This window comes from Ovis canadensis, chromosome 21 (genome assembly GCF_042477335.2).
Source record: "Ovis canadensis isolate MfBH-ARS-UI-01 breed Bighorn chromosome 21, ARS-UI_OviCan_v2, whole genome shotgun sequence".
In the NCBI taxonomy this organism is placed as follows: Eukaryota; Metazoa; Chordata; class Mammalia; order Artiodactyla; family Bovidae; genus Ovis; species Ovis canadensis.
In genome coordinates this window covers 66,655,797-66,683,355 of record NC_091265.1, presented here as the reverse complement: position 1 = coordinate 66,683,355, position 27,559 = coordinate 66,655,797, and the positions used below count along the sequence as shown (strand labels likewise).

The 27,559-nt window shown below is 63.5% G+C and overlaps 1 protein-coding gene across 1 annotated transcript in view; it reads left to right on the top strand.

The window, feature by feature from the left end:
- The first annotated feature begins 14,465 nt into the window (after positions 1-14,465).
- MUC2 (mucin 2, oligomeric mucus/gel-forming) overlaps positions 14,466-27,559 on the top strand; it is a 30,250-nt gene continuing 17,156 nt past the window's right edge. The window contains exons 1-29 of the mRNA XM_070289436.1: positions 14,466-14,541; positions 15,355-15,625; positions 16,409-16,523; positions 16,670-16,760; positions 16,846-16,955; positions 17,048-17,258; positions 17,450-17,575; positions 17,987-18,104; positions 18,281-18,419; positions 18,502-18,609; positions 18,695-18,764; positions 19,248-19,385; positions 19,471-19,635; positions 20,001-20,095; positions 20,568-20,694; positions 21,012-21,267; positions 21,380-21,432; positions 21,543-21,643; positions 22,009-22,160; positions 22,403-22,541; positions 22,851-22,961; positions 23,048-23,227; positions 23,334-23,573; positions 24,019-24,175; positions 24,935-25,082; positions 25,369-25,412; positions 25,795-25,986; positions 26,135-26,140; positions 26,950-27,125. Coding sequence (XP_070145537.1) covers positions 14,466-14,541; positions 15,355-15,625; positions 16,409-16,523; positions 16,670-16,760; positions 16,846-16,955; positions 17,048-17,258; positions 17,450-17,575; positions 17,987-18,104; positions 18,281-18,419; positions 18,502-18,609; positions 18,695-18,764; positions 19,248-19,385; positions 19,471-19,635; positions 20,001-20,095; positions 20,568-20,694; positions 21,012-21,267; positions 21,380-21,432; positions 21,543-21,643; positions 22,009-22,160; positions 22,403-22,541; positions 22,851-22,961; positions 23,048-23,227; positions 23,334-23,573; positions 24,019-24,175; positions 24,935-25,082; positions 25,369-25,412; positions 25,795-25,986; positions 26,135-26,140; positions 26,950-27,125 — 3,915 coding nt within the window. The remainder of the gene's footprint in view (positions 14,542-15,354; positions 15,626-16,408; positions 16,524-16,669; positions 16,761-16,845; positions 16,956-17,047; positions 17,259-17,449; positions 17,576-17,986; positions 18,105-18,280; positions 18,420-18,501; positions 18,610-18,694; positions 18,765-19,247; positions 19,386-19,470; positions 19,636-20,000; positions 20,096-20,567; positions 20,695-21,011; positions 21,268-21,379; positions 21,433-21,542; positions 21,644-22,008; positions 22,161-22,402; positions 22,542-22,850; positions 22,962-23,047; positions 23,228-23,333; positions 23,574-24,018; positions 24,176-24,934; positions 25,083-25,368; positions 25,413-25,794; positions 25,987-26,134; positions 26,141-26,949; positions 27,126-27,559) is intronic.

The window sequence follows — 27,559 nt, the reverse complement described above, 5'->3', positions numbered from 1 at the left end:
AGCCCTGGTGGGTGAAGCCGTTGGCTCCTCGGCGAGGATCCCGGCGTGGCATGGCAGGACCCCCTCACACACGCCCCCCGGAGGAAGCGCCCGAGCGAGCCCGGGAACTCGGGGAGAGCTGGCAAACGCCCCTGACGCAGCGGGCTCCAGTCTGGGCCCTCGGCGAGAGCCCTCGGGTGCCAGCCTCCCGCAGCGCTCGCTCGGGCGACGGGCGAGCCCCGACCCACGCTGGGCCGGCCGTGCTGTTCACACCTGGGGTCTTGGCAGGCGTTCGCCCCCACACGAGAAGCAGCAGACAGTCTCTTTCTACTGGAAGTTAGAGTTTTGGAGCCTGCCAGCATCAGCGAGCCAGCTCCCCGACCTGCAGGCCCTTCTCTGAGCGTGTGATGCTGGAAAGGGAGGCTCTGAGTCCACATTTTCCAACAACCGACGCGCGGTGTCACAGAGTCACGGGGCCCAGAGACCCGTCCTTGGAGCGGGAGGGACCAGGAGTCCCCGGGGCCCCAGTGAGCCGCGCCCGGGGTGGGCTCCCCGTCCAGATGGCGGCTGCGTGGAGAGACGCCCCGAGCTGGGGTTCAGTGTCGATCGGGGGAGAACGTCCCCGAGGACCCGAAAAGGCCGCTCACCTGCTCCTGGTTTCTAGCTGCGAGTCCGGGCGAGGCCGGGTTTTCTCTGGGTGCTTCGACCAGGATGGTATCCCCAACAGAACGAAGGTGGGCACGGGGATGAGGTCCAGCTGCTGCTGGGAAGCCCGACGTCAGGGAGATCCGTAAAGACATGTATTCATGCCACTCTTATTACTGCATTTTTGTTTTGGAAAACGGTGTTTTTGGTAAAGAGGTTATTTATGTCAGCATGTAGTATATTTAATTTTTTAATGAAATAACAAACATTAAAAATTTTTCTCATTTTTATTGCCTAACGTGGCAAATACTGAGAGATATCACCCTCATAAGCCGAGGCTCTTTGTGGAGGGGGTCTTCAGCTGGGGCAGCCTGTCCGGTCGTCAGGGAGGAGGGAGACTTCGTCCTCGTCCTCCTCGGGGACTGACCCTGAGCAGGGCGGGTGGCCCCTTGCGGAGGTGCTACTGCTTGGGGGCCCCACTCCACAGACCCGCCCGTCTCTTCCCCCTCCCCGAGGGTCTCACTTGGGAGCTGCTTCCCTGATCTGCTTTTATTTACTTATTACTTCAAATAAATTTTCTCTTAAAAACATTTATTTTGTTTTGGTAAAGTACACCCAGCACAGAACTTCTGGGGGTGCAGCTTGGGGCGCCGGAACATTCCCCTGGCTGTGCCTTCCCCACCGCCATCCCCAGGACCTGTTCATCGTCCTGAACGGACCCTCCGCCCCCACTGCACACTCACTCCCCTCCTGCCACGGCCCCAGCCCCCCGCCCCCCGCTGCTTCCTGTGTCTGGATGCGACCCCTCCAGGGACCTCCCGTGGGGGAGTCAGACAGCATCCGTCCTTCTGTGCCTGGATTATCTCTCCCAGCATCACGACCTCAAGGGGCAGACACGCTCACAGTGTGTCAGAACGTCCTCCTCTGTGAGCATCGTCCGCGGACGGACGCTGGCTCTCCCCTTCTTAGCCATTGTAACCATGCCGCTGTGAACGCGTGCAGGCACCAGGGAGGCCCGCCTGCTCGTCTCTGGGGGTGCGGGAGGCAGGATTGCCCGCTCAGGCTGCGGGCGGGTGGGAAAGGTTCTGAGGCCCCTCCGTGCCGTTTCCCACACGCTGCCCTGGGGGTCACTCCCGCCAGCAGTGCAGAGGGGGGTCGGGTTCTGTGCCTCCCCGAGCACGGCTGTCCAGTTCTTGGACAACAGGCAGCCTGGAGGCTGCACCGTCCTGGCCTCTAGCTGGGGTCCGTTCTCAGCGGGCCCCGGGGCTCAGACACCCCTTTGCCGTGGGGCCAGCCCCCTGCCCGGCTCCTGCCCCGCGCTCGAGGTCCCCTCCTGCCCCCAGCAGCCCCTGGCCATGGCGCCTGTCTGGTAAGAGGCCAGGGATGCTATCGGGACGGGTGTCCTGGGGTCTCTGAACACGGAGCCTCCCCCGGGGCCCAGGTGTCGTGTCTGGGGTCTCAGAACCGAGGCCGGGACAGCAGCTGGAGTCCAGGCCCGGGCCTCCCTGCCCCGCCAGAGGTGGGCACCGGATGTGGGCCCTGGGCTGACGTCTGGCCTTTGCTGGGCTGAGCGCTTGCGTCAGGAGGTGTCTGCGGCCGGAAGCGGGCGTTTATGGCCCCGGGCGGGCCGGCGGTGGCTCTGAGGGCCGTGATGTCACCGTGCCCAGGCCGGCGGGCGGGCAGGGCTGGAGGGAGGCCAGGTACCCACCCCTCCCTGCCCCTGGGCCGCTCTCAGCTCAGAGCAGCGGACATGCAGACCGCCTCCCTCCCCGCTCTGCCGCTCCGGGCAGCTGCTCTGCCTGAACGTGGTATAGCATTGACTTCCTGAACCGTCAGTGACCTGGGGACCCTGGTGCAGCCCCTGTAGAGGGGCCATGGCCCTGCTCACCCCCCAGCCCTGCCTCTGAACCCCCAGTTCCCGTGCCCACCTGCGTTCTCCCCGTGATGAGTGAGCAGTGATGTGGGCGGTGGGTGAAGAGAGGCTGCTCGCCGCCCATGGGCACCCACCAGCTGGGGGCCGCGGGGTTTCTCAGAACGGGTCACCCACCCTCCAGTTGAGGGGCTGTGGGCCAGGGTCTCACGCTGGCCGGGGACAGCTGGAGGGCAGGGTGATGTGACCTGTTCTCCTGGAGGCATGAGGCTGGCCTGCGGGGGGCTGGGGAGCCCTTGGGGGTCTGCTGAGGCTTGCAGGGTATTGGTGGGGGCCTGCTGGACCCCCTGCCCTCGCCGTTGCCTTGGCTTGTTTTGTGGACTCCCTGACGCGCCCGTGTGGGTACTTTGCGTGACGCCCCCCGATTCGAGTTTGCTGCACGCTTCCTCACAGTTGGGAGGGGTTTGTGCAGGAGGAGGGCCCCCGAGCGCCGTGTGGGAGAGCGTGGCCGCACTGTCCTGCCCTTGGGGTGATGAGAATCCCCCCTTCTCGCCTAGTGAGCCCTGCAGGACACTCTCAGCCGGAAGCTCGCCTGCCTCCCCAAGGAGCCCCGGTTCCTTTCACTGTTTGCAGGCCCCCTAGGCGGACAACGTTAGAAAGACGGCAACTGCGCACACATCTGCCACCCGTCCCTCCACCAACGATCACCCACCTGTCTGCTGCTACTGCCTTGCACCTGCCTGTCACCTGCGCACGCATTCTCCACCTGCGTGTCCATGATCTGTGTCATCTGTCCGTTCAGGCCAGTTCAGTCACTCAGCCGTGTCCGACTCTTGTGACCCCGTGGGCTGCAGCACGCCAGGCCTCCCTGTCCATCACCAACTCCCAGAGCTTGCTCAAACTTGTGTCCATCGAGCCAGAGACGCCATCCAACCATCTCATCCTCTGTCGTCCCCTTCTCCTCCTGCCTCCAATCTTTCCCAGCATCAGGGTCTTTTCCAAGGAGTCAGTTCTTTGTATCAGGTGCCCAAAATATTGGAGTTTCAGCTTCAACATCATCCTTCCAAAGAATAGTCAGGACTGATTTCCTTTAAGATGGACTGGTTGGATCTCCTTGCAGTCCAAGGGACTCTCAAGAGTCTTTTCCAACACCATGGTTCAAAAGCATCAATTCTTCAGTGCTCAGATTTCTTTATGGTCAAACTCTCACGTCCATACATGACTACTGGAAAAACCATAGCTTAGACTAGATGGACCTTTGTCACGAAGTAATGCTCCTGCTTTTTAATACGCCGTCTCGGTCAGTGGCAGCTTTTCTCCCGGGACGAGGCTGTCCATCCGCTGCCTACCACCAGGGCATCAGCTATGTGTCCGTGCATCTCTCTTTCTGCGCGTTTATCTGTCGTCTATGAACCCATCATCTATCTTGGGCTCATGGTTTGAACCCACTGGGTCTAAGGTGCTGTGTGGTGAGCGACAGCTGATTCACACTTGCTGGGACCTTGGAAAATGTGTTTCCAGCCTCCCTGGCAGCTGGCTCCCCGGAAAGGGCTTTTGGTTGAGGGGAAGGGGAAGCCGTGCCATCACCGTCAGGGCGGCTCTTGGGCAGGCAGTTCCAGCACCAGCTGTGCCCCCCAGGAGGCCTTCCTCTCTGCCCCTCAGCCCTGCGGCCCCCAGGGCCTCCTGTCCTCGCGGCCTCCAGCTCCTGCGTGACTGGCTCTGAATCACCTTATGCAGTTTCCTTTTTCTGACGGGACAGTAAGGTGGGTTTCTGAGGTCAGTCCTGGGTCCAAAGGCAGGAAAGAGACTAGGGCAGGTGGGGCCCAGAGACAGAGCCCCGGGTGGGGTGGCGATGCCAAGAAGGCAGTTTTCGGGGGACCTGTGTCGGCACGAAGCAGCTCAGATGCCACCGTCAGAGACGAGGGTCAGACCTGGAGCCGCGGGAGGGGAGGGAGGCCACTGAGAAGGTGAAGCCGAGAACAGAGTGCTAGACGGAGAGCGAGGAACCTGGAAGCTGGGCCCTGAGAAGACCAGTGACACGGATCAGCCTCCGGCCGGACCGACAGCAAAAAGAAGACCTGAGTTACCAGCCTTAGGAAGGAGAGTGGTGACGTCACCACAGATTCTGCAGGTATTAAAGAGGTGATAAGGGGATGTTGTGAACAGTTTCCTGCCAATAGATACAGCAGCTTGAGTGAAAAGGACATCCTTGAAAGGCATGACTCGCTCGAGGAGAGCAGGACTCCCGGGCCCGGGCCGTGGCAAGGGCTCCAGGCCTCCTCTGCAGAGGTTCCTTGCTCTTCCGTCGGTGCTCTGTTCTCCGGTTCACCTTCCCAATGACCCTCCTTTCTTCCCTTTACTTTTGGCGAAAAGAAAAAAAAAGAATAGCCCCACATATTAAAAACTAGAAAACCAAACCAAAAACCTCCCCCCAGAGAAAGCTCCAGGCCCAGATGCCTTTAGTGGTAAATTCCATCAAGCATTTAAGAAAGAAATAATACCAACTCTGTTCAGACTCTTCCAGAAAGACTGAAAAGGAAGGGATATTTCTGGCTTTTTCTATGAGGCTACAGTTACCCTGATGTCAAAATCACATAATTACAAAAATAGATCTTCACAACCAAGATAATCACGATGGTGTGATCACTCACCTAGAGCCAGACATCCTGGAATGTGAAGTCAAGTGGGCCTTAGGAAGCATCACTACGAACAAAGCTAGTGGAGGTGATGGAATTCCAGCTGAGCTGTTTCAAATCCTGAAAGATGATGCTGTCAAAGTGCTGCACTCAATATGCCAACAAATTTGGAAAACTCAGCAGTGGCCACAGGACTGGAAAAGGTCAGTTTTCATTCCAATCCCAAAGAAAGGCAATGCCAAAGAATGCTCAAACTACCGCACAATTGCACTCATCTCACATGCTAGTAAAGTAATGCTCAAAATTCTCCAAGCCAGGCTTCAGCAATACGTGAACCATGAACTTCCTGATGATCAAGGTGGTTTTAGAAAAGGCAGAGGAACCAGAGATCAAATTGCCGACATCCTCTGGATCATGGAAAAAGCAAGAGAGTTCCAGAAAAACATCTATTTCTGCTTTATTGACTATGCCAAAGCCTTTGACTGTGTGGATCACAATAAACTGTGGAAAATTCTGACAGAGATGGGAATACCAGACCACCTGACCTGCCTCTTAAGAAATCTGTATGCAGGTCAGGAAGCAACAGTTAGAACTGGACAAGGAACAACAGACTGGTTCCAAACAGGAAATAGAGTACGTCAAGGGTGTATACTGTCACCTGCTTATTTAACTTATAGGCAGAGTACATCATGAGAAACGCTGGGCTGGAAGAAGCACAGGCTGGAATCAAGATTGCCGGGAGAAATATCAATCACCTCAGATAAGCAGATGACACCACCCTTATGGCAGAAAGTGAAGAGGAACTAAAAAGCCTCTTGATGAAAGTGAAAGAGGAGAGTGAAAAAGTTGGCTTAAAGCTCAACATTCAGAAAACGAAGATCATGGCATCCGGTCCCATCACTTCATGGGAAATAGATGGGGGAACAGTGGAAACAGTGTCAGACTTTATTTTGGGGGGCTCCAAAATCACTGCAGATGGTGACTGCAGCCATGAAATTAAAAGATGCTTACTCCTTGGAAGAAAAGTTATGACCAACCTAGATAGCATATTCAAAAGCAGAGACATTATTTTGCTGACTAAGGTCCGTCTAGTCAAGGCTATGGTGTTTCCTGTGGTCATGTATGGATGTGAGAGTTGGACTGTGAAAAAGGCTGAGCACCAAAGAATTGATGCTTTTGAACTGTGGTGTTAGAGAAGACTCTTGAGAGTCCCTTGGACTGCAAGGAGGTCCAACCAGTCCATTCTGAAGGAGATCAGCCCTGGGATTTCTTTGGAAGGAATGATGCTAAAGCTGAAACTCCAGTACTTTGGCCACCTCATGTGAAGAGCTGACTCAGTGGAAAAGACTCGGATGCTGGGAGGGATTGGGGGCAGGAGGAGAAGGGGACGACCGAGGATGAGATGGCTGGATGGCATCACTGACTTGATGGACGTGAGTTTGAGTGAACTCTGGGAGATGGTGATGGACAGGGAGGCCTGGCGTGCTGTGATTCATGGGGTCGCAAAGAGCCGGACACGACTGAGCGGCTGGACTGAACTGAAGGGGGGAATCTGCAGACCCACCTCCCTCATGAACATAGATGCAAAAAGGCTAAACAGAATGTTAGCAAATTGCATCCAGGAGCAAATGAAGGTCACGACTGGTTTTTTTGTCCTGGAATACAGGATAAGTTTGACGTTCATGAGTCAATATAATTCACAATATTACCAGACTAAAGAGGAAAACCTATAGAATCATCTCAATAGATGCAGAAAAGACAGGTAATGAGTTTCAACATCCCTGCCTGAAAAGATCTGTCAGCAACTAGAACTAGAAGAGAACTTCCTCAGCCGGGGGAGGGCATCTACCAAAAGCCTGCAGCTGGCGTCACACTTGCAGCCCGAGCGCTCTTCTCTGGAAGCGGAAACAAGATCAAGAGGCGTGTTCGTGCCGCTTCTAATCAATACCGTGCGGGGGGTCATTGCCAGTGCAACCAGGAACAATGAGGAAAATAGTCAGGCTAGAGGGGAAGAAGAAAACTGCCTTCATTCACGGGGAACACGGTCTTCTACGCAGAGAACCTGGAATATAACAAAACAGCTACTGTGATTAGCGGCTGAGTTTACCAAGGCTGTTGGTGCTACAAGATCAGTTACAAAAATCAATTTTATTTTTATATACTAGGAACAATCAGAGATACACAGCGTAAAAAACGTGAAATCCTCAGACACAAGTCTGACAAAGAAACGAAGGACCTGTACACTGGAGACTGTGAAACGGCGCTGAGAGAAGCCAAAGGGCTGGAGAAATGGAGAGACCCGCCGCGCCCGTGGGACGGAGGACTCAGTATTGTTAAGACTCAATTCTTCCAATGCACCTTATTGGTCCAGATAGTCAATGCAATCCCAGTCAAAATACTATCAGGATTTTTCTTGGTGGAGATCAATAGATTCTAAAATTCAGACGGAAGTGCAGAGGACAGAAAGTAGCCAAACAAAACGGAAGAAAACAAATGCCACAACTTTGGAAAAGAAAACACAATTGGAACACGAACCTCAGGTGATGTTACAGTTATTACAAAGCTCCAGTGACCAGAGCAGCGTGGCAGGAGCATAAAGACGGACAAACAGATCAGCGCAACAGAAGAGAGAGTCCAGAAATACACACACACACAAAGACCTAGCTTTTTACGGGAACAGCGCTAGCAGGCAAGGGCGGCCTTGTCCAGAAGGAGCTGGAACAGCTGGGTTAAGAAAGGAAAGGGAACTTCAGTTCATGCCTCACACCGTAGGAAAAAATAATCTCAACTCATTGTGTAAAACCTAAAGGCATAGGGCTTCCCTGGGGGTCCAGCAGTAAAGAATTCGCCTGCCTAGGCAAGGGACACGGGTTCGAGCCCTGGCTCTGGGAAGATCCCGTGTGCCTTGGGGCAACTAAGCCCACGCCGCAACTGCTGACCTACAACTAGAGGAGCCCCGCCCTGAGCGGCCGCGGTGAAGAGCGGCTCCCGCCTGCTGCAGCTAGAGAAAGCCCACCAAGAGCGCAGACCCAGCGCAGACAATGGAAAACGCAGAAAGCAAGCAGACCCCCTCGAAACCTGGAGGGGTGATGCTTCCAGAGGGGAACTCAGGAGGAAGCATCCTGACCTGGGGCTGGGCAAAGCTTCCTTGCTACGTCACCTTAGTCCTGTCTGACTGTGTGCGACCCCACGGCCTGCAGCTCACCAGGCTCCTCCGTCCAAGGGACTCACCAGGCGAGAATCCGGGAGAGGGCTGCCCTGCCTGTACTCCATCATCCCAAGGCACCATCCACAGAAGAGTAAATGGATGCACTGACCGCATCAGAATGGAAAGCTCCCACTCTTCCAAAGACGCTGTTATGACACTGAGCGAAACGAGCCACGGAGGGGAAGAAAAATACTTGCGAAGGGTGACTCTGGTGCCGGATGGTGTCATGAGTAGATGAGCCAGACTTGGAGCTGAATAACAAAAATCCACCCAAATAACCCGATACATTGGCAAGAGATCTGAGCAGACACTTCCCCAGAGAAGACAGGTAGGTGCCAGGTAGCCTTTCGGACACGGAAAGGTTCTCAGCTTCGGCAGTGATTAGGGATGCAGCTCCAACCAGGGTGAGGCCTCAGCACAAGTGTGGCTGGGGCGGGGCGCGGGGGGAGTGGGGCTCGCCCGCCGCTGGGGGGACGTGATGCGCGGGCCCTGTGGAGAACAGCCCGCTGTTGCTGAGACTTCGGAACAGTGTGGCCCAGACGCCCGGCTCTCAGGAACGCAGGTCCGGCACAAGCTCCTGGTGGTGTGGCCTGTGACGCTGTCAAGCTGGGAGCAGCCCGAGGCCACCAGCAGCGGGAGAAGCGGGCGCTTCTGTGTGTGCTCAGCAGCTCAGTCAGGTCCGACTCTTTGCGACCGTGCGGACGGGAGCCGGCCGGGCTCTTCTGCCCGTGGGGTTTTCCAGGAAAGAATACTGGAGCAGGGTGCCACTTGTTGCTCCAGGGTGCCCTCCCGGCCCGGGGATCGAATCTCTTGCGTCTCCTGCATTGGGAGGCGGATTCTTTACCACTCGCACGACCTGAGATGCCCCGAACACACTTTTATTTCCACAAAAGAAAGCCACTCAGTCATAAAAAAGAATGGACACTCAAGTGACATTGTGGATGGATCTCAAAATAATTATGCTGACTCTGTGAGGAGCCAGCATCAATAATGGCAGCAGAGGAAGTAGCCAGAGGTCAGAACCCAGGCAATCAGGATGACCAGCCGTGGGGGCCTCCCTGGAGGCCCAGTGGTCAGGGTGCCGCGCTTCCACTGCAGGGCACGTGGGTGCCACCCCTGGTCCGGGACCTGAGACTCTGCACGCCGCATGGTGCGGCCAAAAGGTGGGAAACAAACAGAAGTGACCCCCCGAGAAACTGGCCACCCGCGTCCGGAAGCCGGCCCTCCCACGTGAGCTCTCTCTTCCCCTCCACCGTGCGTGAGGAGTACGGATGGAAGGCCTCCATTCCAACGAACGCAGGTAGCGGGGAAAGTAGTTCAAAGTTTAGACACAAGTGCAGAAGGGCTCTCAGAATGAATAAGGGCCGAAAGGTAGGGATATACCCAGAAAAGCAGCCGTTTCCAGGATTCGGGAGAGGTGCTTCCCGAGGGCGCTTGCTTCCGTAATCTTTCCAACAGAGAGGTCTCTCTTTTGGGAGAAAAACTATCCTGAGTGAAAGAAATCGAACCAACAAATAGTACCAGTGTATGGGGCTGTTTGCATAAGATTCCAGAAACACAAACTAACCCGAGGGCCAGGAAGCAGACCCAGGGCAAGGGGTGTGAGACTTCCCGGGCGGCAGCTGCGCACACAGGCCCCGTTTCCATTCAGGTGGCGAAGGTTTCAGGTGCATATTGTGCCAAAACTGGCCAGATCCACACTCAAACACATGCTGTTTATTGTATATCAGTTACACTTCCGTCGAACTGAAAACATATTTCAGATTAGCACTTAGACAAAACTCTAAGTTTTCCAGACCAGTGAATTGTGTTTTCCTTCTAGCAACAGAAAACCACGGCCATAAATTATGGCACAACAAAGAGGCAGCCAGGACTGAGCGGCTGAGCGCAGCGCGGCCCACGGCACGGCGTTCTAGAATTATTTTAGCAGTTAGAGATTTAGGATTAATCATAAAAATATACTCAAGCCAAGACCATGGTGACGGTGAAAAAGACTGTTGGTCTCTGGGGTTTGGTGGGGAGGGTTGAAGAGGTGGAGAAGGGGCTGCACACTGTACTGGGGCGCGTGACACTGTGTTTGTCGAAACTCATAGAGCGCGGCAGCTCCAAGAGTGAGCCTCCGGATGCGCAAGGTTCAAGAGTTAGCTAGGAGGCTGGGGGACCCCAGGATGGCGTGCAGATGTGTGAGAAAGCAATCTAACTGTTCTGTAAACGCGTGACACACCCCACTGGGGCTGGAAAAGAGGGGGCTCTGTCCCGGGGCGCCACTCCAGGAAGGAAGGGGAAGAAACCCCTCCCTGGGGCCATGAGCGCGCAGGAGTCGGCTTTTCTGCTACTCACCCTGGGCTTCCACAAAGAGCGACAGTCACCCTCCTGCGAAGAATGGCCACGCCATTGCCACGTGGTGGACCGCGTGGGCTGAGGGCCGAGGGGGCCACTGTGAGCGGTCTCAGGCTGGGCGGGTGCAGGGGGCTCTTCACACTCTCTGACCACTGGTTTCCTCGAGTCCAGAATGAAGCAATGTGAGTGCCCGCCTCTCAAGGCTGTGGAGGGCTCTAATGAGGTGGGCTGGCTGAGCTCCTGGCCACTGCCTGCCGTGCCCTCGTGAGGTGGTAGCCCTGTGGGGCTGCTGCAGAAGGCACACCCCATCCCTCCTAGAGACTGTCCATCTATCCATCCATTCCCCCCGCAACCCAGCCATCCCCTCACCCAGCCACCCACCCATCCACCCCCTAGCCCCCCACCCAGCCACCCCCCACCCATCCATCCACCCTCCCCACCCAGCCACCCACCCATCCACCCACCCAGCCATCCCCTCACCCATCCATCCACCCATCCACCCAGCCACCCACCCCCCAACCCAGCCACCCACCCATCCATCCATCCACTTACCCATCCATCCATCTACCCCCCCACCCAGAAATGAAGTTTGTAAGCTCTACTGTGACGCAGTCCGTGGAGGTGCCCACACAGGTGAGCCCTCAAGCGCTCAGGCTGAAGGCAGCAGTGGTCCCACAGTGCAGTCGGGGCGGTGAGGACGATGCCCAGGGTGAATGCTGGGTCTCACAGTGGGAAACGTGTGCGCTGGTCTTTGAACTGCAGAGGCCCTGTACCCCCAGGGAGGCCATGCCTGTGCCCACCTGCTCCCAGGAGCCCGGGGGAGGAGCCCAGCCCCCTGCCCCGGCCCTGCCCCACTCCCACCTGAACAAACCCCTGTGTGCGAACCCGGCCACCCTCCCCACGGTGCAGGGCGGGGGCGGCAGGGGTGGAGAGGCGGCGCCCTCTCGTAAACCCTCGCAGGCTCACGCCTGTGCACCAGGCCTGTCGGATCCTGGGGGGTGTCACCAGGCCTCAGACTCCCCTTCCGACGTCTCGGGGAGCACTCAGGGAGGGGTGGGCACAGCTGACGCTTTGTCAGCCCCTCACCAAGTTTTCAGACACAACTGCCAGGGGCCCCGTCTGGGCCTGGCTGGGGCTGGGGTCTCCCTGGGGTGTTCAGAGGGCTTCCCCGGGTGTACCTTCCAACTGCCCATGGAGGCCGGGCCAGAGCCGAGGGCCTGGGGTGGGGCCCAGGGTCTGAGCAGGGTCCACACACACGGAGCCCCTGGCCTCCCCTCCCCTCCCCTCCCCTCCCTCGCAGTCAGCCCCCACCCCGCTCCCCCCTCCCCTCTCCGCTCCGCCCCCTTCCTGGTGAGCCAGGGTCTCAGGACCTGACTCACCCGTCTTGGGCTGCGTTTTGTGACGTCTCTGGGCCCCTCCCTCGGTCAGCGGTGACCTGTGCGGTCCTCGGGAGCAGTGTCTTGTCAGGGCAAACACTGCTGGGTGTGGGGCCTGGCAGGAGGAGGGCCGTGCCTCCCTAGGCTGCTGGCGTGTCTGCGCCCTGCGGAGGTCCGCCCAGCGGGCAGGCACTCAGGCCCCCCGCAGCCCCGGCTGGGCAGAGCGCTGTCCTGGTGGCCTGGGGTGTCACAGCTTCATGAGACAGGGGCACCGGGCAGTTTGCTCAGCCCTCTCCCAGCGAGGAGTGGGGGTCCCACTGGGGCTGGGACAGGGCTCCAGCCACACCGAGAGAGCGCCAGGGTCTCCAGGGCCTCTTCCCGTGTCCCCGAGTTAGCGTGATGGACAGGTGGATGTATCCAAGCACCCAGGGGTCCGCAGCCTTGCTGCGAAGCTGGAGCCCTCCCCACGCCCGACCCAGTCAGGGGGCTGACGCCACTGCTCGCGGGCCCGCCTGACAGCCTGCGACTGTGCCCAGAGGGGTGGGGGCCGGACACAGGGGCCTCGAGCAGCCTGTTGCCCACCCAGAGGGTCCACAGGGCTGACCTGCTCAGACGCAAGGGGGACCCCACCTCCTCAGTCCCAGGGGGCCCTTCCTTCTCAGACCAGAGGCTGCGCTGGGCACCCTGTGTCTGGCCAGGAATCCCGACCCCACCAGGGCAGATGGAGCCTGGCGGGGAAAATGACTGCCCCTGGGGCCCACGGCGGGCCCGTCCTCAGGTTTTCCCAGGGCTCGGTGCCAGCCGTGCCAGCCCCATGGGGAAGTGGCATGGCGGGCCTGCTGGCCCTGCTGCTCTGGTTCCCTAATCCCTGGGCCTTCTGCTTCCAGCCTTGTGCTGTGCAGGTCCCTGGGGCCTGCGGGGAGGCATGTCCCCAGACCTGGGGTGGGCGGGATGAGGGGATTCACCCCCAGGAGGGCTGGGTCTGGGGACTGTGGCTCCCAGTCACCCTCTCAGACCCTGGGGTGCCCGTCCCTTGATGTCCTGGCCCTGTGAGGGCCCCAGGAGCCATCACCTGTGCTGGGGGGGAGGGAGCTCGTGGCCCTGGGCGCAGCCAAGCGAGGATGGGCTGTCAGGAGAGGAAGGCCCGGGAGGGGCCTCTGTGGGGTGCCGGGCTCAGGGACGCAGTGGGTCCCATGGCCCCCACCGGGCAGCCCCTTCATCCAGAGTAACTGCTGAGATGAGCCCCTCCCGCTCACCCTGAAACCGGGGACTGTGAGGCTGGAGCCTGCAGCTGCCCCCCATCCGAGTGGCCATCCACGCTTGTGTGGGCCAGAGTCAAAAGCTGAATTCAGGACGGGTGGACTGCCCGGAGGGGAGGCCCGGCCTCGGTTTATCCACCAGTAACGGGGGCCGCCCAGAGGCTGCTAAGGTTTGGGGCCGGTGCAGCTCAAGCGCCCCTTTCCAAGGCATTTCCAGACATGCTGGGCTCAGCTTGGAGGGTCTGGAATGAGCGTGCGGCCACAGCTCCTCTCCGGAGCAGGACCCTCTCCTGCAGGAGGCCTGGTCTGGGAGCACCTGTGGGCCGCCTCCCCCAACCCTGGTCCTCCCCACTGTCCTGGGAGGTGGCAGGGCCAGGACCTGGCCCCTTCCCCTCCGCGATGGCCACTCTTGGCCTGGGGCCAGGTGCCCTGTGTCCCAGAGGATGCTGGGCTCCCCAAGTTCCAATTACATGTAATTCCAGAGGCGGGCTGGGCTGGGGGAGCGGAAGGGATTAGCGAGTGGGCTGGAGCCGGGCCCTCACGGAGCTCGCAGGGTCCAGGAAGGAGCTGTGCTGAAGTGGGGGACCCCTGGGCCCCCAGTAGCCCACACCTGCCCTGCCTCGGGCAGCAAGGTTCAGGGAAGGCAGGGCCCCTGGGGGGGTGGCTGTGGCCCAGATGACCTCTGGCAGGCCCCCAGATGGGAGGGGGTGCCCGCCCCGCATACTAAGCTATCTGGGCCCCTGGGGAGGCCCCCACTGGACCTCGCTGTGCCGGGGGTGCTGGATGGGTGAGGTGGGGATGTGGGGAGCGCGCTGTCTGCTGGGATGAGCTTCCGGCAGGACCCCCAGCCCCAGGCTGGTTCAGCAGCAGGAGGGACGGAGGCCTGCCTTGGGTGTGTGCTGGAATCGGGTGGATGATGCCGCATCCCGGGCACAGCCAGCTCTAGGAGCAATAAAAGATAAGCCCCAGATAACCTGAGTCAATATTTCCCCAGCGGGCCCTCAGAGCCCCCACAGCTGTTTTCCTGATGACCTGGGGGGCACCCCACCCGTCCCGCGCCCTCCTGCCCTCCCCGCCCTCTGGCGGCTCTGTGGGGCATATAAGGCCTGGCCCCTGCCCCGGGCGCTCTGCCCTGCCTTCATTCTGGCCACCATGAGGCTGCTGCTAGCCCGCCTGGCAGCCCTCTGCCTGGCTCTGACCTGGGCTGGGGGCACGGAGCTCCAGAGAGGTGAGATGGCTGCGGGTGGCCCGGAGCAGACGGTCCTGCCTGGAGGACAGGGGGTCTTCCTCGGCCCAGGCTTTGGGGTGGGCGACCTGGCCCAGCATTTGCGGTCCCACCCCTGCTGATTCTGGGTGCAGGGAGGGAAGGCGGAGTCCCTTTGAAGGTGATGGTCCGGCCAGCATGTCCAGGGAGCAGTCCCAGGTGGACACACTGGGCTGGGCAGCTGCCTGTGGCTCTGAGGGAGGCAGGGGCCCACCAGGAGGGGCCAGGCCCCCAGTCCTGGGTGTCAGGGGCCCTTGGAGGGTCGAGACTAAGAGTCCCCTCGGCAGAGCTGGCTGTTTGCACCTCTGCTCAGGGGTGGCTTCAGCCAGAGAAGCCCGTGTAAGTGCAGGATGGGGGGTTCTCCATCCAACAGAGCCACCGGGGACAGAGGGGGCGGGGGTGAACCTGGGGGCCCCCTCTGAGGGGTCTGGCACCGCCCCTCTGCTGCGTGCGGGCAGGCTGGAACCGGGGGAGGGGGCGCTGGCTGGGGCATCAGTGGACAGAGTGTGGCAACCACCAGGGTAGGGGCTAGGGGCCAGGCCATGGCTGCGGCCCCCGCAGGGTACGAGTGTGAGGGCGTGGCAGCTGCAGACGCCCTTGCGGGGGCCCAAGACCACGAGGGTGGGTGACCAGGGGCCGGCAGAGGGCCCTGCAGGGCGACCTCCCCGGGGCCTGGCCGAGACCCCGATGGCTCTGAGCAGCTGGCAGGCGCCTCCGGAGCAGAGGGTCCTTGAGGGAGGCGGCCAGGCCACTCACGCCCGCCCCCGCGGTCCCCAGAAGGCAGAACCCGGAACCACGGCCACAGCGTGTGCAGCACGTGGGGCGACTTCCACTACAAGACCTTCGACGGCGACGTCTTCCGCTTCCCCGGGCTGTGCGACTACAACTTCGCCTCCGACTGCCGTGACGCCTACAAGGAGTTCGCCCTGCACCTGAAGCGCGGCCCCAGCAGCAGTGGGGGCCCGTCCCAGGTCGAGCACATCCTGCTGACCGTCAAGGACGACACCATCTACCTCACCCGCCAGCTCACCGTGCTGAACGGGGCCATGTGAGTGGCCGGGCCCGCCCCCTCCTGCGCCCTGGTGACGGGCTGCTGCCCCTGCCCCCGAGCCCACCGGCTGCCCTGGACCGCATCTATTCTGGCCAACGGCTCAGAAGCAGAGTGTTGGGCCTGAGCCCGGGTCACCGATTCATTCAGCAAACACTGATGAGGCCCTGGCAGGAACTCCCAGGGGTGCGGGGCTGGGGAGGGGGCTCGAGGGGTTTATTTATCCCGTGCGTCCCCGCCAGCCCCTCTGCTGGGAGCCCACCAGGCTCTGGGCTCAGCCGTCCTGGCGGCCTGGAGGGCTAGGGTTACGCGGGGCCGCAGGAGGCCGTTCCTCCCCTACGTCGTCCAGCATTGTCTGGGGAACAATGGGGCTCTGAGTGCACTCCCGCCCAGCAGGTCTACACCTGCAGGCTTTGCCCTTTCCCTGCTGCTCGGGCTTTAGTTTCCCTCAGCCTGGGCTCAGCGTCGGGGTGGGCACAGGGCCCCGGAGGCGGTGCGGGGTGGGCACAGGGCCTGCCCTGGGAGGCTGGGTGAGGCTTTCCCAGTTGGCCCGCCCTCCTCCTAGGGCTCCTGGGGATTCCTACCCGGATTGGAGCCTGAGGTGGGGGTGTGGAGAGGGCCCTGGGCAGGCACGTGTGGCCCCACCTGGCCAGGCAGATGGGCAGGGGCTCAGCCACTGCGCGAGAGTCCCCAGAGGGTGGCCACCTCACCCACGCCCACAGCCTCGGCCCCTCTGCTGGGGGGAGCTGCGCGGGCCAGCGTGACCCCTGTGCCCACCCCCAGGGTCAGCACGCCCCACTACAGCCCGGGGCTCCTCATCCAGAAGACTGACGCCTACACCAAGGTCTACTCCCGCGCTGGGCTCGCACTCATGTGGAACCGGGAGGATTCAGTCATGGTGCGTCGCGGGGGAGGGTCGGGGGTGGCTGGGGGCCGCCAGAACCGTCCCCGGGTCTCCCACCGCAGCTGACCAGGCTCTGAGCCCCACTTGGCTGCAGCCGGGGGCGACCCCGGGGCCTGCTCACCTGCCCCCTCCCCCGGCAGCTCGAGCTGGACAGTAAGTTCCGGAACCACACGTGCGGCCTCTGCGGGGATTACAACGGCCTGCAAACCTACTCGGAGTTCCTCTCCGAGGGTGAGCGCCTCCTCGGGGGCTTCAGCGGGCGGTGCGGGCGGCCCCCGGCGCCCTCCAGCCCTGCTGAAGGCCTTGACCCCGCCAGGTGTCGCCTTCAGTCCCGTGGAGTTTGGGAACATGCAGAAGGTGAACAAGCCTGAGGCGGTGTGCGAGGACCCCGAGGACACGGTGGTCCCCGAGTCCTGCTCCGAGCACGTGAGTCCCGGCCGCAGCGGTGGGAGGGGGGTGCGGGGAGGGCAGGGGGCGTGAGCGGCCCGCCCATGCCCGCCTCCTGCACCGCCCCCCAGCGCGCCGAGTGCGAGCAGCTGCTGACGGCCGCAGCCTTCGAGAGCTGCCAGGGCCTGGTGCCCCTGGAGCTGTACGTGCAGGCCTGCGCGCAGGACCGCTGCCGCTGCCCGCAGAACGCCTCCTGCGTCTGCAGCACCATCGCCGAGTTCTCCCGCCAGTGCTCCCACGCCGGCGGGCGCCCGGAGAACTGGAGGACCGACGCGTTCTGCCGTAAGCGGCGTGCGGGGACAGCGGCAGGGGGGCTCAAGGCGGGTGACCCTGGGGAGCGTGCTGGCCTTTGTGGGTGCCGGGCAGGGCGGCCTGGTGTGTCTAGGGCTGGGGGGCCACGTATGTGCACCAGACCCTTCACGCTGTCCGCTGGGCCCGCCCCTCGGCTCAGGGGTCTGCCTTTGCCTGTCCAGCTAAGAACTGCCCTGGGAACATGGTCTACCTGGAGAGCGGCTCGCCCTGCATGGACACCTGCTCACACCTGGAGGTCAGCAACCTGTGTGAAGAGCACCGCATGGACGGCTGCTTCTGCCCAGAAGGTGAGGGTGAGGGCGGGGGTGGGGGGCGGGATGGGGACAGGCGGGAGAAAGAGCACAAGCGCTGAGACCCTCCTCCCAAACACGCGTGCACACGCACACACACACATGCACACACACGTGCACACACATGCGCACACACATGCGCACACACGCACACGCACACACGTGCACACACGCGCGCACACACACGCGCGCACACGCGCACACACACAGTGTCAGCTTCCTGCTCCTCACCCCTGGACAGTCCCCCAGCCTGGCCCGTGGCCCTGAGTCTGGAGGCAGGTCCCTCAGACACAGTGTGGGTCCACAGCGCCCCCAAAGAGGGGTCTGTGGGTGGGAGGCCAGGTGCGCCCGCGGCCCTGGGAGCGGCGGGATCGGGGCGGCTGAGAGGGACGCGCCCCGCTGCCGCAGGCACTGTGTTTGACGACATCGCGGGTGGCGGCTGCATCCCCGTGAGCCAGTGTGGCTGCAAGCTGCACGGACACCTGTACACGCCCGGCCAGGAGGTCACCAACGCCTGCGAGCAGTGGTGGGTGCCAGGGCGGGGGTCCCGGCGGGCGGGGGTCCCGGCAGGCTGTGGATCCCGATGGGCTGGGGGGTCTAGGCGGGCTGGGGGGTCCCGGCGGGCTGTGGATCCCGCTGGGCTGGGGGGTCCCGGCGGGCGGGGGGTGGCAGTCGAGCCTGACCCTGGGCCCTCTGCCTCAGTGTCTGCAACGCTGGCCGCTGGGTGTGCCGGGACCTGCAGTGTCCGGGGACCTGCAGCCTGGAGGGCGGTGCGCACATCTCCACCTTCGACGGGAGGAAGTACACCTTCCACGGGGACTGCTACTACGTGCTGACCAAGGTGGGCTGGCGCCGGGGGGTGGGCACTGGACCCCTGCCCCGCCCGCCGTGTGACTGCAATGCCCTCTCCCTCCACCCCACAGACCCTGAACGACTCCTATGCCCTCCTGGGCGAGCTGGCCCCCTGCGGCTTCACGGACAAGCAGACCTGCCTGAAGACGGTGGCGCTGCTGGCCGACGGCAAGAAGAACGTGGGTGTCCCTGCCTCCCACCCTCCAGCTCCCCCGGGGCCCATGGCCCTTCTCAGACCCTGTGTCCCCTTGGCCTTGCCTGCAGGTGGTGGCCTTCAAGTCGGATGGCAGCGTCCTGCTGAATGAGCTGAAGGTGAACCTGCCCCATGTGACGGGTGAGTCCTGCTCCGGGCACCCCAACTTTGGGGGGGAAGATGGGGAAGGGGGGAGGAGATGGGGGATGGGCAGACCCCCCTCACGCCCCCCCACCGCCCCTCACGCCCCCCTCACGCCCCCCCTCACCGCCCCTCACGCCCCCCTCACTGCCCCTCAAACCCCCCCTTCACGCCCCCCCACCGCCCCTCACGCCCCCCTCATGCCTCCCCTCACCGCCCCTCACGCCCCCCTCACGCCCCCCCACCGCCCCTCACGCCCCCCTCACGCCCCCCCCACCGCCCCTCACGCCCCCCTCACGCCCCCTCACGCCCCCCCCACCGCCCCTCACGCCCCCCTCATGCCTCCCCTCCCCTCCCCTCACTGCCCCTCACACCCCCCCTTCACGCCCCCCTCACCGCCCCTCACGCCCCCCCACCCCCCCTCACGCCCCCCCATGCCTCCCCTCACCCCCCTCACGACCCCCCTCACGCCCCCCCTTGCAGCGAGCTTCTCCATATTTCAACCCTCCTCCTACCACCTCGTCGTGACCACCAGCTTCGGCCTCAAGCTGCAGATCCAGCTGCTGCCGGTCATGCAGCTCTTCCTGACGCTGGACCAGGCTGCCCAGGGCCTCGTGCAGGGTGAGCGGCCCGCCCGGCTCCCCCTCGCGGCCGCCCTCGGGCCTCTGCAGCCCGCGCCCTTCCCAACCCTGTCTCGGCCCCTCAGGCCTCTGCGGGAACTTCAATGGCCTCGAAGGGGACGACTTCAGGACGGCCGGGGGGCTGGTGGAGGCCACGGGCGCCGGCTTCGCCAACACCTGGAAGGCCCAGTCGAGCTGCAGCGACAAACTGGACTGGCTGGACGACCCCTGCGCCCTCAGCATCGAGAGCGGTGAGGCTTGGCGGCGGGGCCCTGGCCCCGGGCAGATGGGGATCCTGGGGGGGTGCGTGGTGGGTGGGTGAGGAGTGGCCGGCCGGCTGCCTGCTGCCTTGCGGCTGGCTTACGGTGGCCCGCGGTGGCAGCCGGCCGAGGGACCCAGCGGAGGGTCTGCTAATCCGCGGGTGGTGGCCTCGACCGGATGCCCTCACACCCACCGGCCACCCGCCATGTCCGGGGAGCTGGCGAGAGGGGAGGGGCACCTTGCTCACCTGCCCTGAAGGGAGGGGCCTGGTTGGGTCCACCGAGGGGCAGTGTCTGCTCCAGCCTGGGTGACGGGGAAGCGGGGCCGTCCCACTGAGGGGCTGAACCCTCCACAGCCAACTACGCCGAGCACTGGTGCTCCCTGCTGAAGAAGACCAAGAGCCCGTTCGCGAGGTGCCACTCCGCCGTGGACCCGGCTGAGTATTACAAGGTGGGTGGGGCACGCAGCGGCCCCGCCCCCGGCTAAGCCCCACCCCTCCCGTGGGAAACTGCTGAGTGTGCGGGCAGAAGCCTGTGTATGTCGCTGCGTGTGTGAGTGTGCACATGCGATGAAGGGTGTGTGCACGCGTGTGTGCCGCGTGTCTGACTGCTGTGCGCGAGTGTGCGTGCTGCGTGTGCTGTGCACGAGTGTGCGTGCTGCGTGTCTGACTGCTGTGCGCGAGTGTGCGTGCTGCGTGTCTGACTGCTGTGCGCGAGTGTGCGTGCTGCGTGTGAGTGCTGTGCGCGAGTGTGCGTGCTGCGTGTGAGTGCTGTGCGCGAGTGTGCGTGCTGCGTGTGCTGTGCGCGTGTGCGTGCTGCGTGTCTGAGCACTTGTGCGCGAGTGTGCGTGCCGCGTGTCTGAGGGCTCGCACAGGCATGGTGCTCCCCAGCCGGCTCCCGCCTCACAGCCCGTTTGCCCCCAGAGGTGCAAGTATGACGCGTGCAACTGCCAGAGCGCGGAGGACTGCATGTGCGCGGCTCTGTCCTCATACGCCCGCGCCTGCGCCGCCAAGGGCGTCATGCTGTGGGGCTGGCGGGAGCATGTCTGCAGTGAGTAGCGGGCTGCGCCGGCCTTCCGGTCCCTGCCGTCCCGCCCTGGCAGCTGAGGGGGGAGGGGTGGGAGGTGACATCGCAGGGGCCAGTGGCAAACCAGCCTGGGCCTCTCTGCTTGCACAGAGGAGCTTGGAATCCCTCAGCCCAGAAGGCAGGGCACGAGGCCCGTGTGTGGCCGGGATGGGCCCGGGGTGACCGCTCTGCTGGCCCCTCGGCTGGGCGGGTGTCCTGGCCAGACACAGGGCTTGGGGCTGGCCTTCGGGGAGGGGGAGCTGGGGGCTGCCCGGCCTCATGCGGGCCCCTCCCCTCTGCAGACAAGGACCTGGACTCCTGCCCCAAGTCGCAGGTCTTCCTGTACAACCTGACCGCCTGCCAGCAGACCTGCCGCTCGCTGTCCGAGTCCGACGCCCACTGCCTGCAGGGCTTCGCGCCCGTGGATGGCTGCGGCTGCCCTGACCACATGTATCTGGACGAGAAGGGCCGCTGCGTGCCCCTGGCCAAGTGCTCCTGCTACTACCGCGGCCTCTACCTGGAGGCGGGGGAGGTGGTCCTGAGGCAGGAGGAGCGATGGTGGGTGTCCTGGGGTGGGGGAGGGTGCGCCCCGTCGGCTCGGGGGGCCCACCCCCTGCCCGCCCACCCCACGGAGCCGCTGGGCCCGGCTCACCCAACCTCTCCCTCTCAGCGTCTGCCGGAACGGGAGGCTGAGCTGCATACAGGTCAAGCTGATCGGCCAGGGTAAGTGGCCGCTGCCCCATGCGCGGCCTCCCACTCCCCACGCTGCTTCCTGGCCTGCCCGAGCCCCCACCCAGCTTCAGCTGAGCTCAGCGGCCCCTTCCATCCTGCAGCCTGCGAGGCCCCGAAGATCAATGTTGACTGCAGCAACGTGACAGCGCTGTCCACCCGGAGCCCCAGGCCCGTCAGCTGCCAGACCCTGGCCGCCGGCTACGTGCGTTCCGGGGGCACCGCTGAGGCGGGGGGCGCAGGGGGCTCCCATGCGGCCCCGAGGCTCCAGATCCTGGGCCCTCGGACGCTCGGGCTTCGCTGCCCCCTCATCCCTTGATCCCTTGAAGGAGTAGCTGCCCGCCGGCCCCTGTAGGGACCGTGTAGGGGCCCCAGGCAGGCCATTCTCACTTGTCTCCCAGCCTCGCAGGGAGCCTGAGGGTGGGGCTCTGGAGGCTGGACCAGGGCGCAGGGTCGAGGACCGGAGGGTGGGGTGGGGGGCACGAGCGGGCGTCTGCAGCGTCAGAAGAGGGGCTGGCCGTCCTGAGCCTGGCATCTGGGCCTGAACCCCGCTCTCCACCCGCCCCCCAGTACCAGACAGAGTGCATCAGTGGCTGCGTGTGCCCCGAGGGGCTGATTGACGACGGCCGGGGCGGCTGCGTGGTGGAGGAGGCGTGCCCGTGTGTGCACAACAGCGACCTGTACCTGCCCGGGGACAAGATCAGGGTCGACTGCAACACCTGGTGAGAGCCCGGGCCCCGCCTCTGACGCCCGAGCGCTCCGCCGGGAGCCTGCTCTGGGGCACGGGCCTCCTCCGTGGGGCCGACTGGGGGCTGCAGGGCGCTGGTCCCCACGGGGGCTGCGGTAGGAGGGCCTGGAGGTATGAGCTGCTGGGGGCTCTCTGCAGGGCGCTGGGCTGCTCTCTGAGCAGGGCTGGGGAGCCCGGGCCCCTGCAGCCCCTGCAGCCCCCCCTCCCTCTCCCCAGCACCTGCCAGAAAGGGCGCTGGGCCTGCACCCAGTCTGTGTGCCACGGCACCTGCACCATCTACGGGAATGGCCACTACATCACCTTTGATGGGAAGCACTACGACTTCGACGGGCACTGCTCCTACGTGGCCGTTCAGGTGAGGCCGAGGGCACGGGCAGTGCCCGCCTCTGCTCTGTGGCCCCTGCGCCGCTGGCCCTGGGTGGTCCCAGCCCAGTGAGGAGGCTCGGAGCGGACGGGGCCTGGGGTCGGAGGGGAGCCCTTCCTCGGTCCTCCCATTCCGTGACCCTCCCGCGGGTGTCAGGGGTGTGGGGGGCACAGGGCCGTGTGTGGGGGGTGGTCAAGCCGCCTCTCAGCAGAGGAGGGGCTGAGGTGGAGCCCAGCTGGGGTGGTGTGCCCCTCACCCCATGGCTGGGTCGGCCTGGCTCACGTGCCCCTGGGCCCCCAGGACTACTGTGGCCAGAACACCTCCCTGGGTTCCTTCAGTATCGTCACCGAGAATGTGCCCTGCGGCACCACGGGGGTCACCTGCTCCAAGGCCATCAAGGTCTTCATTGGGGTGAGTGCTGCCCACCCCGCAGGGGGTGCATGGGCCCTGGGGGACCCTTGGACCAGGCCAGTGACAGGCCTCTCCCCTGGGCACAGAGGACGGTGCTGAAGCTGGAGGACAGACACTGCACGGTGATCCAGCGTGACGTGGGCCACGACGTGGCCTACACCACGCGGGATGTGGGCCAGTACCTGGTGGTGGAGGCCAGCATCGGGGTCATCGTCATCTGGGACAGGAAGACCACCATCTTCATCAAGCTCGACCCCTCATATGAGGTGCGCAGCGCCCTGCCCACGCGGGCCTCCCGGGCACGCCCGGGGCCAGCCCCCTCCCTCCCGTGAGGCCCCCTGGCAAAGCCCCCTGTCCGGCTTGTCTCTGCAGGGCGCGGTGTGTGGCCTGTGCGGGAACTTCGACCAGCGGTCCAAAAACGACTTCACCACGCGGGACAGCATGGTGGTGGACAGCGAGCTGGACTTCGGGAACAGCTGGAAGGAGGCCTCCACCTGTCCGGACGTGAGGACCACCCCGGACCCTTGCACCGCGAACCTGCACCGCCGCTCCTGGTCGGTGAAGCAGTGCAGCATCATCAAAAGCCGGGTTTTCGGGCTCTGCCACAGCAAGGTGGGTGGGGTGTGGGTGTGGGCGGGGCCACCGCAAGGTGGGCGGGGCGTGTCGGCCTGTGGGCGGGGCCACGGGCCAGGCGCTCTCCCTGCAGAGTCACGCCGCAGCTCCATCCTGTGTGTCCTTTGGACACATAACTAGAGGTCCAGTCTTTTCTCTGACAGACGTGGCTGGACCCCCAGGCTCTCCCATACCTTCCAGGAAGGGAGACAGGGCGCAGCCCGCCCAGACAGCCGTCTGCTCCCGGCAGTGGGCGGGAGCGGTGCTCGGTGGGGGGTGGGTGTGGTGGGCACCGTCGCGGGACCCCCCCTGGCAGTCCCCTGGGGGGTGGTGCTGGGTCACCTGTCCCTGTCCCGGCTTGGGGTCCTGAGCCTCTCGGGCCACAGGGGAGGGCCTGGCCCCGGGAGGGCAGCGTGGACCGCGGCACATGGAGGCCCCTCCCCAGGTGGACCCCATGCCCTTCTACGAAGCCTGCGTCCAAGACTCCTGCTCCTGCGACGCCGGCGGGGACTGCGAGTGCTTCTGCTCCGCCGTGGCCTCTTACGCCCAGCAGTGCACCAAGGAGGGCGCCTGCGTGTTCTGGAGGACCCCTGACCTGTGCCGTGAGTGCCCGCCTGCCCTGGTCCCCAGGCCCCCGCGCGGCGGGGTGGGAGCTGCTGAGCGGTGGGAGGGGCTGCTGCTCCGGGAGGGGCGTGTCCGCGGCCCCCTCCCCGCCTCCGCCCTCCCCAAGTCTGACCGCACCCCTACCCCCAGCCATATTCTGCGACTACTACAACCCCCCGGGCGAGTGTGAGTGGCACTACGAACCTTGCGGGAATCGCAGCTTCGAGACCTGTCGCACCGTCAACGGCATCCACTCCAACATCTCCGTGTCCTACCTGGAGGGTGAGCGGCCCCGTGGGGTGTTGCCAAGTGCCAGGGGACCAGGCTCGCCCTGCTGCAGTTTGTCTATCAGACAGTACGCTGGGAGTCTGAGCTGAGACCCCACTCTCCAGAGGAGAGACAGAGAGGGGTCAGGTTAGCACCCCACGGAGTGAGGGGGCCTCTGAGTCAGGAGCGAAGGTGCCGTGGGAAAAGAGCAGGTCAGGATGAGGCGGGGGCTGAGGAGGCCTCCGAGCTGGGAAAAGCTGGGGACTAGAAAGACCATCTGGGGAGGTGCAGGGGCCGTGCCCCCCAGGAGGCTGGGCGGGGCCTGGCTGTCCCTTTGGCCGGCGGCAGCACCAGGGCGTTAGCAGGGGGATGGTCCAGGCCCCCCTTCCCAGAGGGCGTCCTGGAGAAGAGGACCTGTGGGGCGGGGAGGGTGGACGCGGTGGGCGTGGATCCTCCGTGCCCGTCCAAGCCCAGTGCCCTGTGCCCACCAGGCTGCTACCCCCGGTGCCCTAAGCACAGCCCCATCTACGACGAGGAGCTGAAGGCGTGCGTCACGAGGGACAAGTGCGGCTGCTACGTCGGCAACACTCACTACGCGCCGGGGACGCCCGTGCCCACAGGGCAGACCTGCCACTCTTGGTACCTGAGCTCGCGTCACAGGGGCCTGGGGAGGCCGGCGCGCACACACAGACATGCACACGCATCCACACGCACGCACACGGCGGGAGGGGAGGGCTGGCCCGTGCTGCCTCTGCACCTCGCCTCGTCCCTGCTCTGCCCACACCGGGAGCCCAGGCGGGGTCCTGAGCTGGCCTCTGGGGCAGCGTCACCCTGAGGCTTCAGGCCTGTTGTGGGGTGTGGGGGGCGGGTGACAGGGCACAGGCCGGCGGCTTCTCGGGCCTGCAGCCTCGCGCTTGCTTTTCAGCGTATGTACCGACTCCTCAGAAGTTGTCTGCCGGGTTGATGAAGGTAAGCTGCCCACCCTGGACGCTCCTCCCGGGCTCACCTAGGTCCTGGCTGGGCGCAACCTCCTGTGCTTCCGTCCCCTGCCCCCCTGAAGGTCCGCGTGGCTGCCCTGAGCCCCTGCCGGCTCGGAGGTGCCTCTGGTTTGCAGCAGCCCCTAGGGCTCACCCGACGCGTCTGTGTCTCCTGATGGGGAGTGAAGCCCCTTCTGTGACGCAGCTTCTGCGTTCTGATGGGCACCGCTGAGGGTCCTGGGCGCGGGGTCCTGGCGGGTGCTGGCTGGCTGTTGGCTGGGGGTGGGGGACCTGTCTCCCTTTGTGTGGACGGGCTGAGGGGGCCTTGGGAGTCTCTGTCGTGTTCCTGATGTGTTGATACCGGCCTCCCGCAGGGAAGATCGTCAGCGTCATACAGAACGGCTCTTTCTGCTACTGGGAGTTCTGCGGCCCCAACGGGACGGTGGAGAAACACTTCAACGTCTGTGTGTCCACCTCAGCACCCTCAACCCCCGCCACGACCACGCCCACCAGCACCACCCCCGCCACGACCACGCCCACCAGCACCACTCCGACCCCCAGCACGGGTAAGGCCCTCTCCCCTGCCGGGGGCCTGCCTTCCCCTGAGCCCGGCAGGGACGGCCCTTCTAGGCAGGCGGGAAGTGATGACCTGCCTCTCAGCTCGGGGCGTGTCCCCCGCCCCCTCCCACATTTCAACCACAGCCCCAAGCCCAGAGCAGGGTGACAGCCACGCGGACGTGGGGCCGCTTCCCCAGACCTGCAGGAGCCAGGGCTAGAGGCGGCCGCCAGTGCCCTGGGTCCCTCAGCTGGAATCATAGCTAGTGCTGGAAAAGCTGCAGGTGTTTAACAGCCACCGGGAAAAGAAGCGTGAAAATTAAAAGACTCAACAAACCTCAAACCTGTGCAGTGACGTTCTCTCTCCCCCACGTTTTACCGCAGCGCCGCCTTCCTCCTCACCCACTACAGGTCAGTCACGTTAGCAGCTGGCCCCGTGATGCAGGGTGAGGAGCAGCAGAAAGCGTGCCTCTCTCGAGACCCCGATGCGGGCTGGGCTGGGAGGCCGGGCCACCGGCTCAGGGACTGGGGGTGGTCTATTTCGGTGACCTGATCCCTGATTTGCTGAGCCCAGGGACTCAGGCAGGGAACTTAACCAGCTCTGGGTGAAAACACTGGTCAAGAGTCCAGCCTGAGCCCTGCCAGCGGGCTTCTGGGCTGAGCTGGGTGGCCTTTCCTCGTTCATTTGTTTGGCTTATGGATTTGAAGGTAGCTGAGGAAGGGACACTAGGCTGGTGCCTCGGGCCTGGGTCTGTCGGTGGCGGGGCGTGGGGGACTCAGGTTTTTAGCTGCAGAAAGAGGGTAGAAGTAGAGGGTGGAAGTTTAGGCTCAGCCTGAAGTCTCTGAGCCTGCCCCGGGCCCTTTGGTGGTGATGGGGACCGCTGGTCACGAGGGTCTCTGGGTTCTCTGAGCCCGCTGACCTCCCGAAAGGCGCGCCCCCACCTGACTGGCCAATGCCGGTCTTGCTTTTCTAGTTTTCTGCTGCTTCTGGTCCGACTGGATCAACAACGACCATCCCAGAGACAATAGTGACGGCGGGGACCGAGAGACGTTCGACGGCATCTGCAGGGCCCCCCGGGACATCGAGTGCAGGGCGGCCACGGAGCCCTTCCTCAGCTGGGAGACGCTGGGCCAGAAGGCTCAATGCAACGTCTCCGTTGGGTTCATCTGCAAGAACGAAGACCAGTTTGGAAACGAACCTTTTGGGCTCTGTTATGACTACGAGATACGGGTCTATTGCTGCCAGCAGATGGACGAGTGTCCTACCTTGAGCCCGACCACCACCCCGCCGACCACCACCCCGCCGACCAGCACCCCACAAACCACCACCCCAACTGCTACCCCAACCACCACCCCACTGACCACAACCCCAACCACTACACCAACGTCCACGCCACAAACCACCCCACCGACCACCACACTGCTGACCACCACCCCAACCGCTACCCAAACCACCACCCCACTGACCACCACCCCACCGACCACCACCCCGACCACCACCCCAACCAGTACACCAACCTCCACCCCACAAACCACCACCCCAACCACTACCCCACCAACCACCACCCCAACCCCCACCCCAAC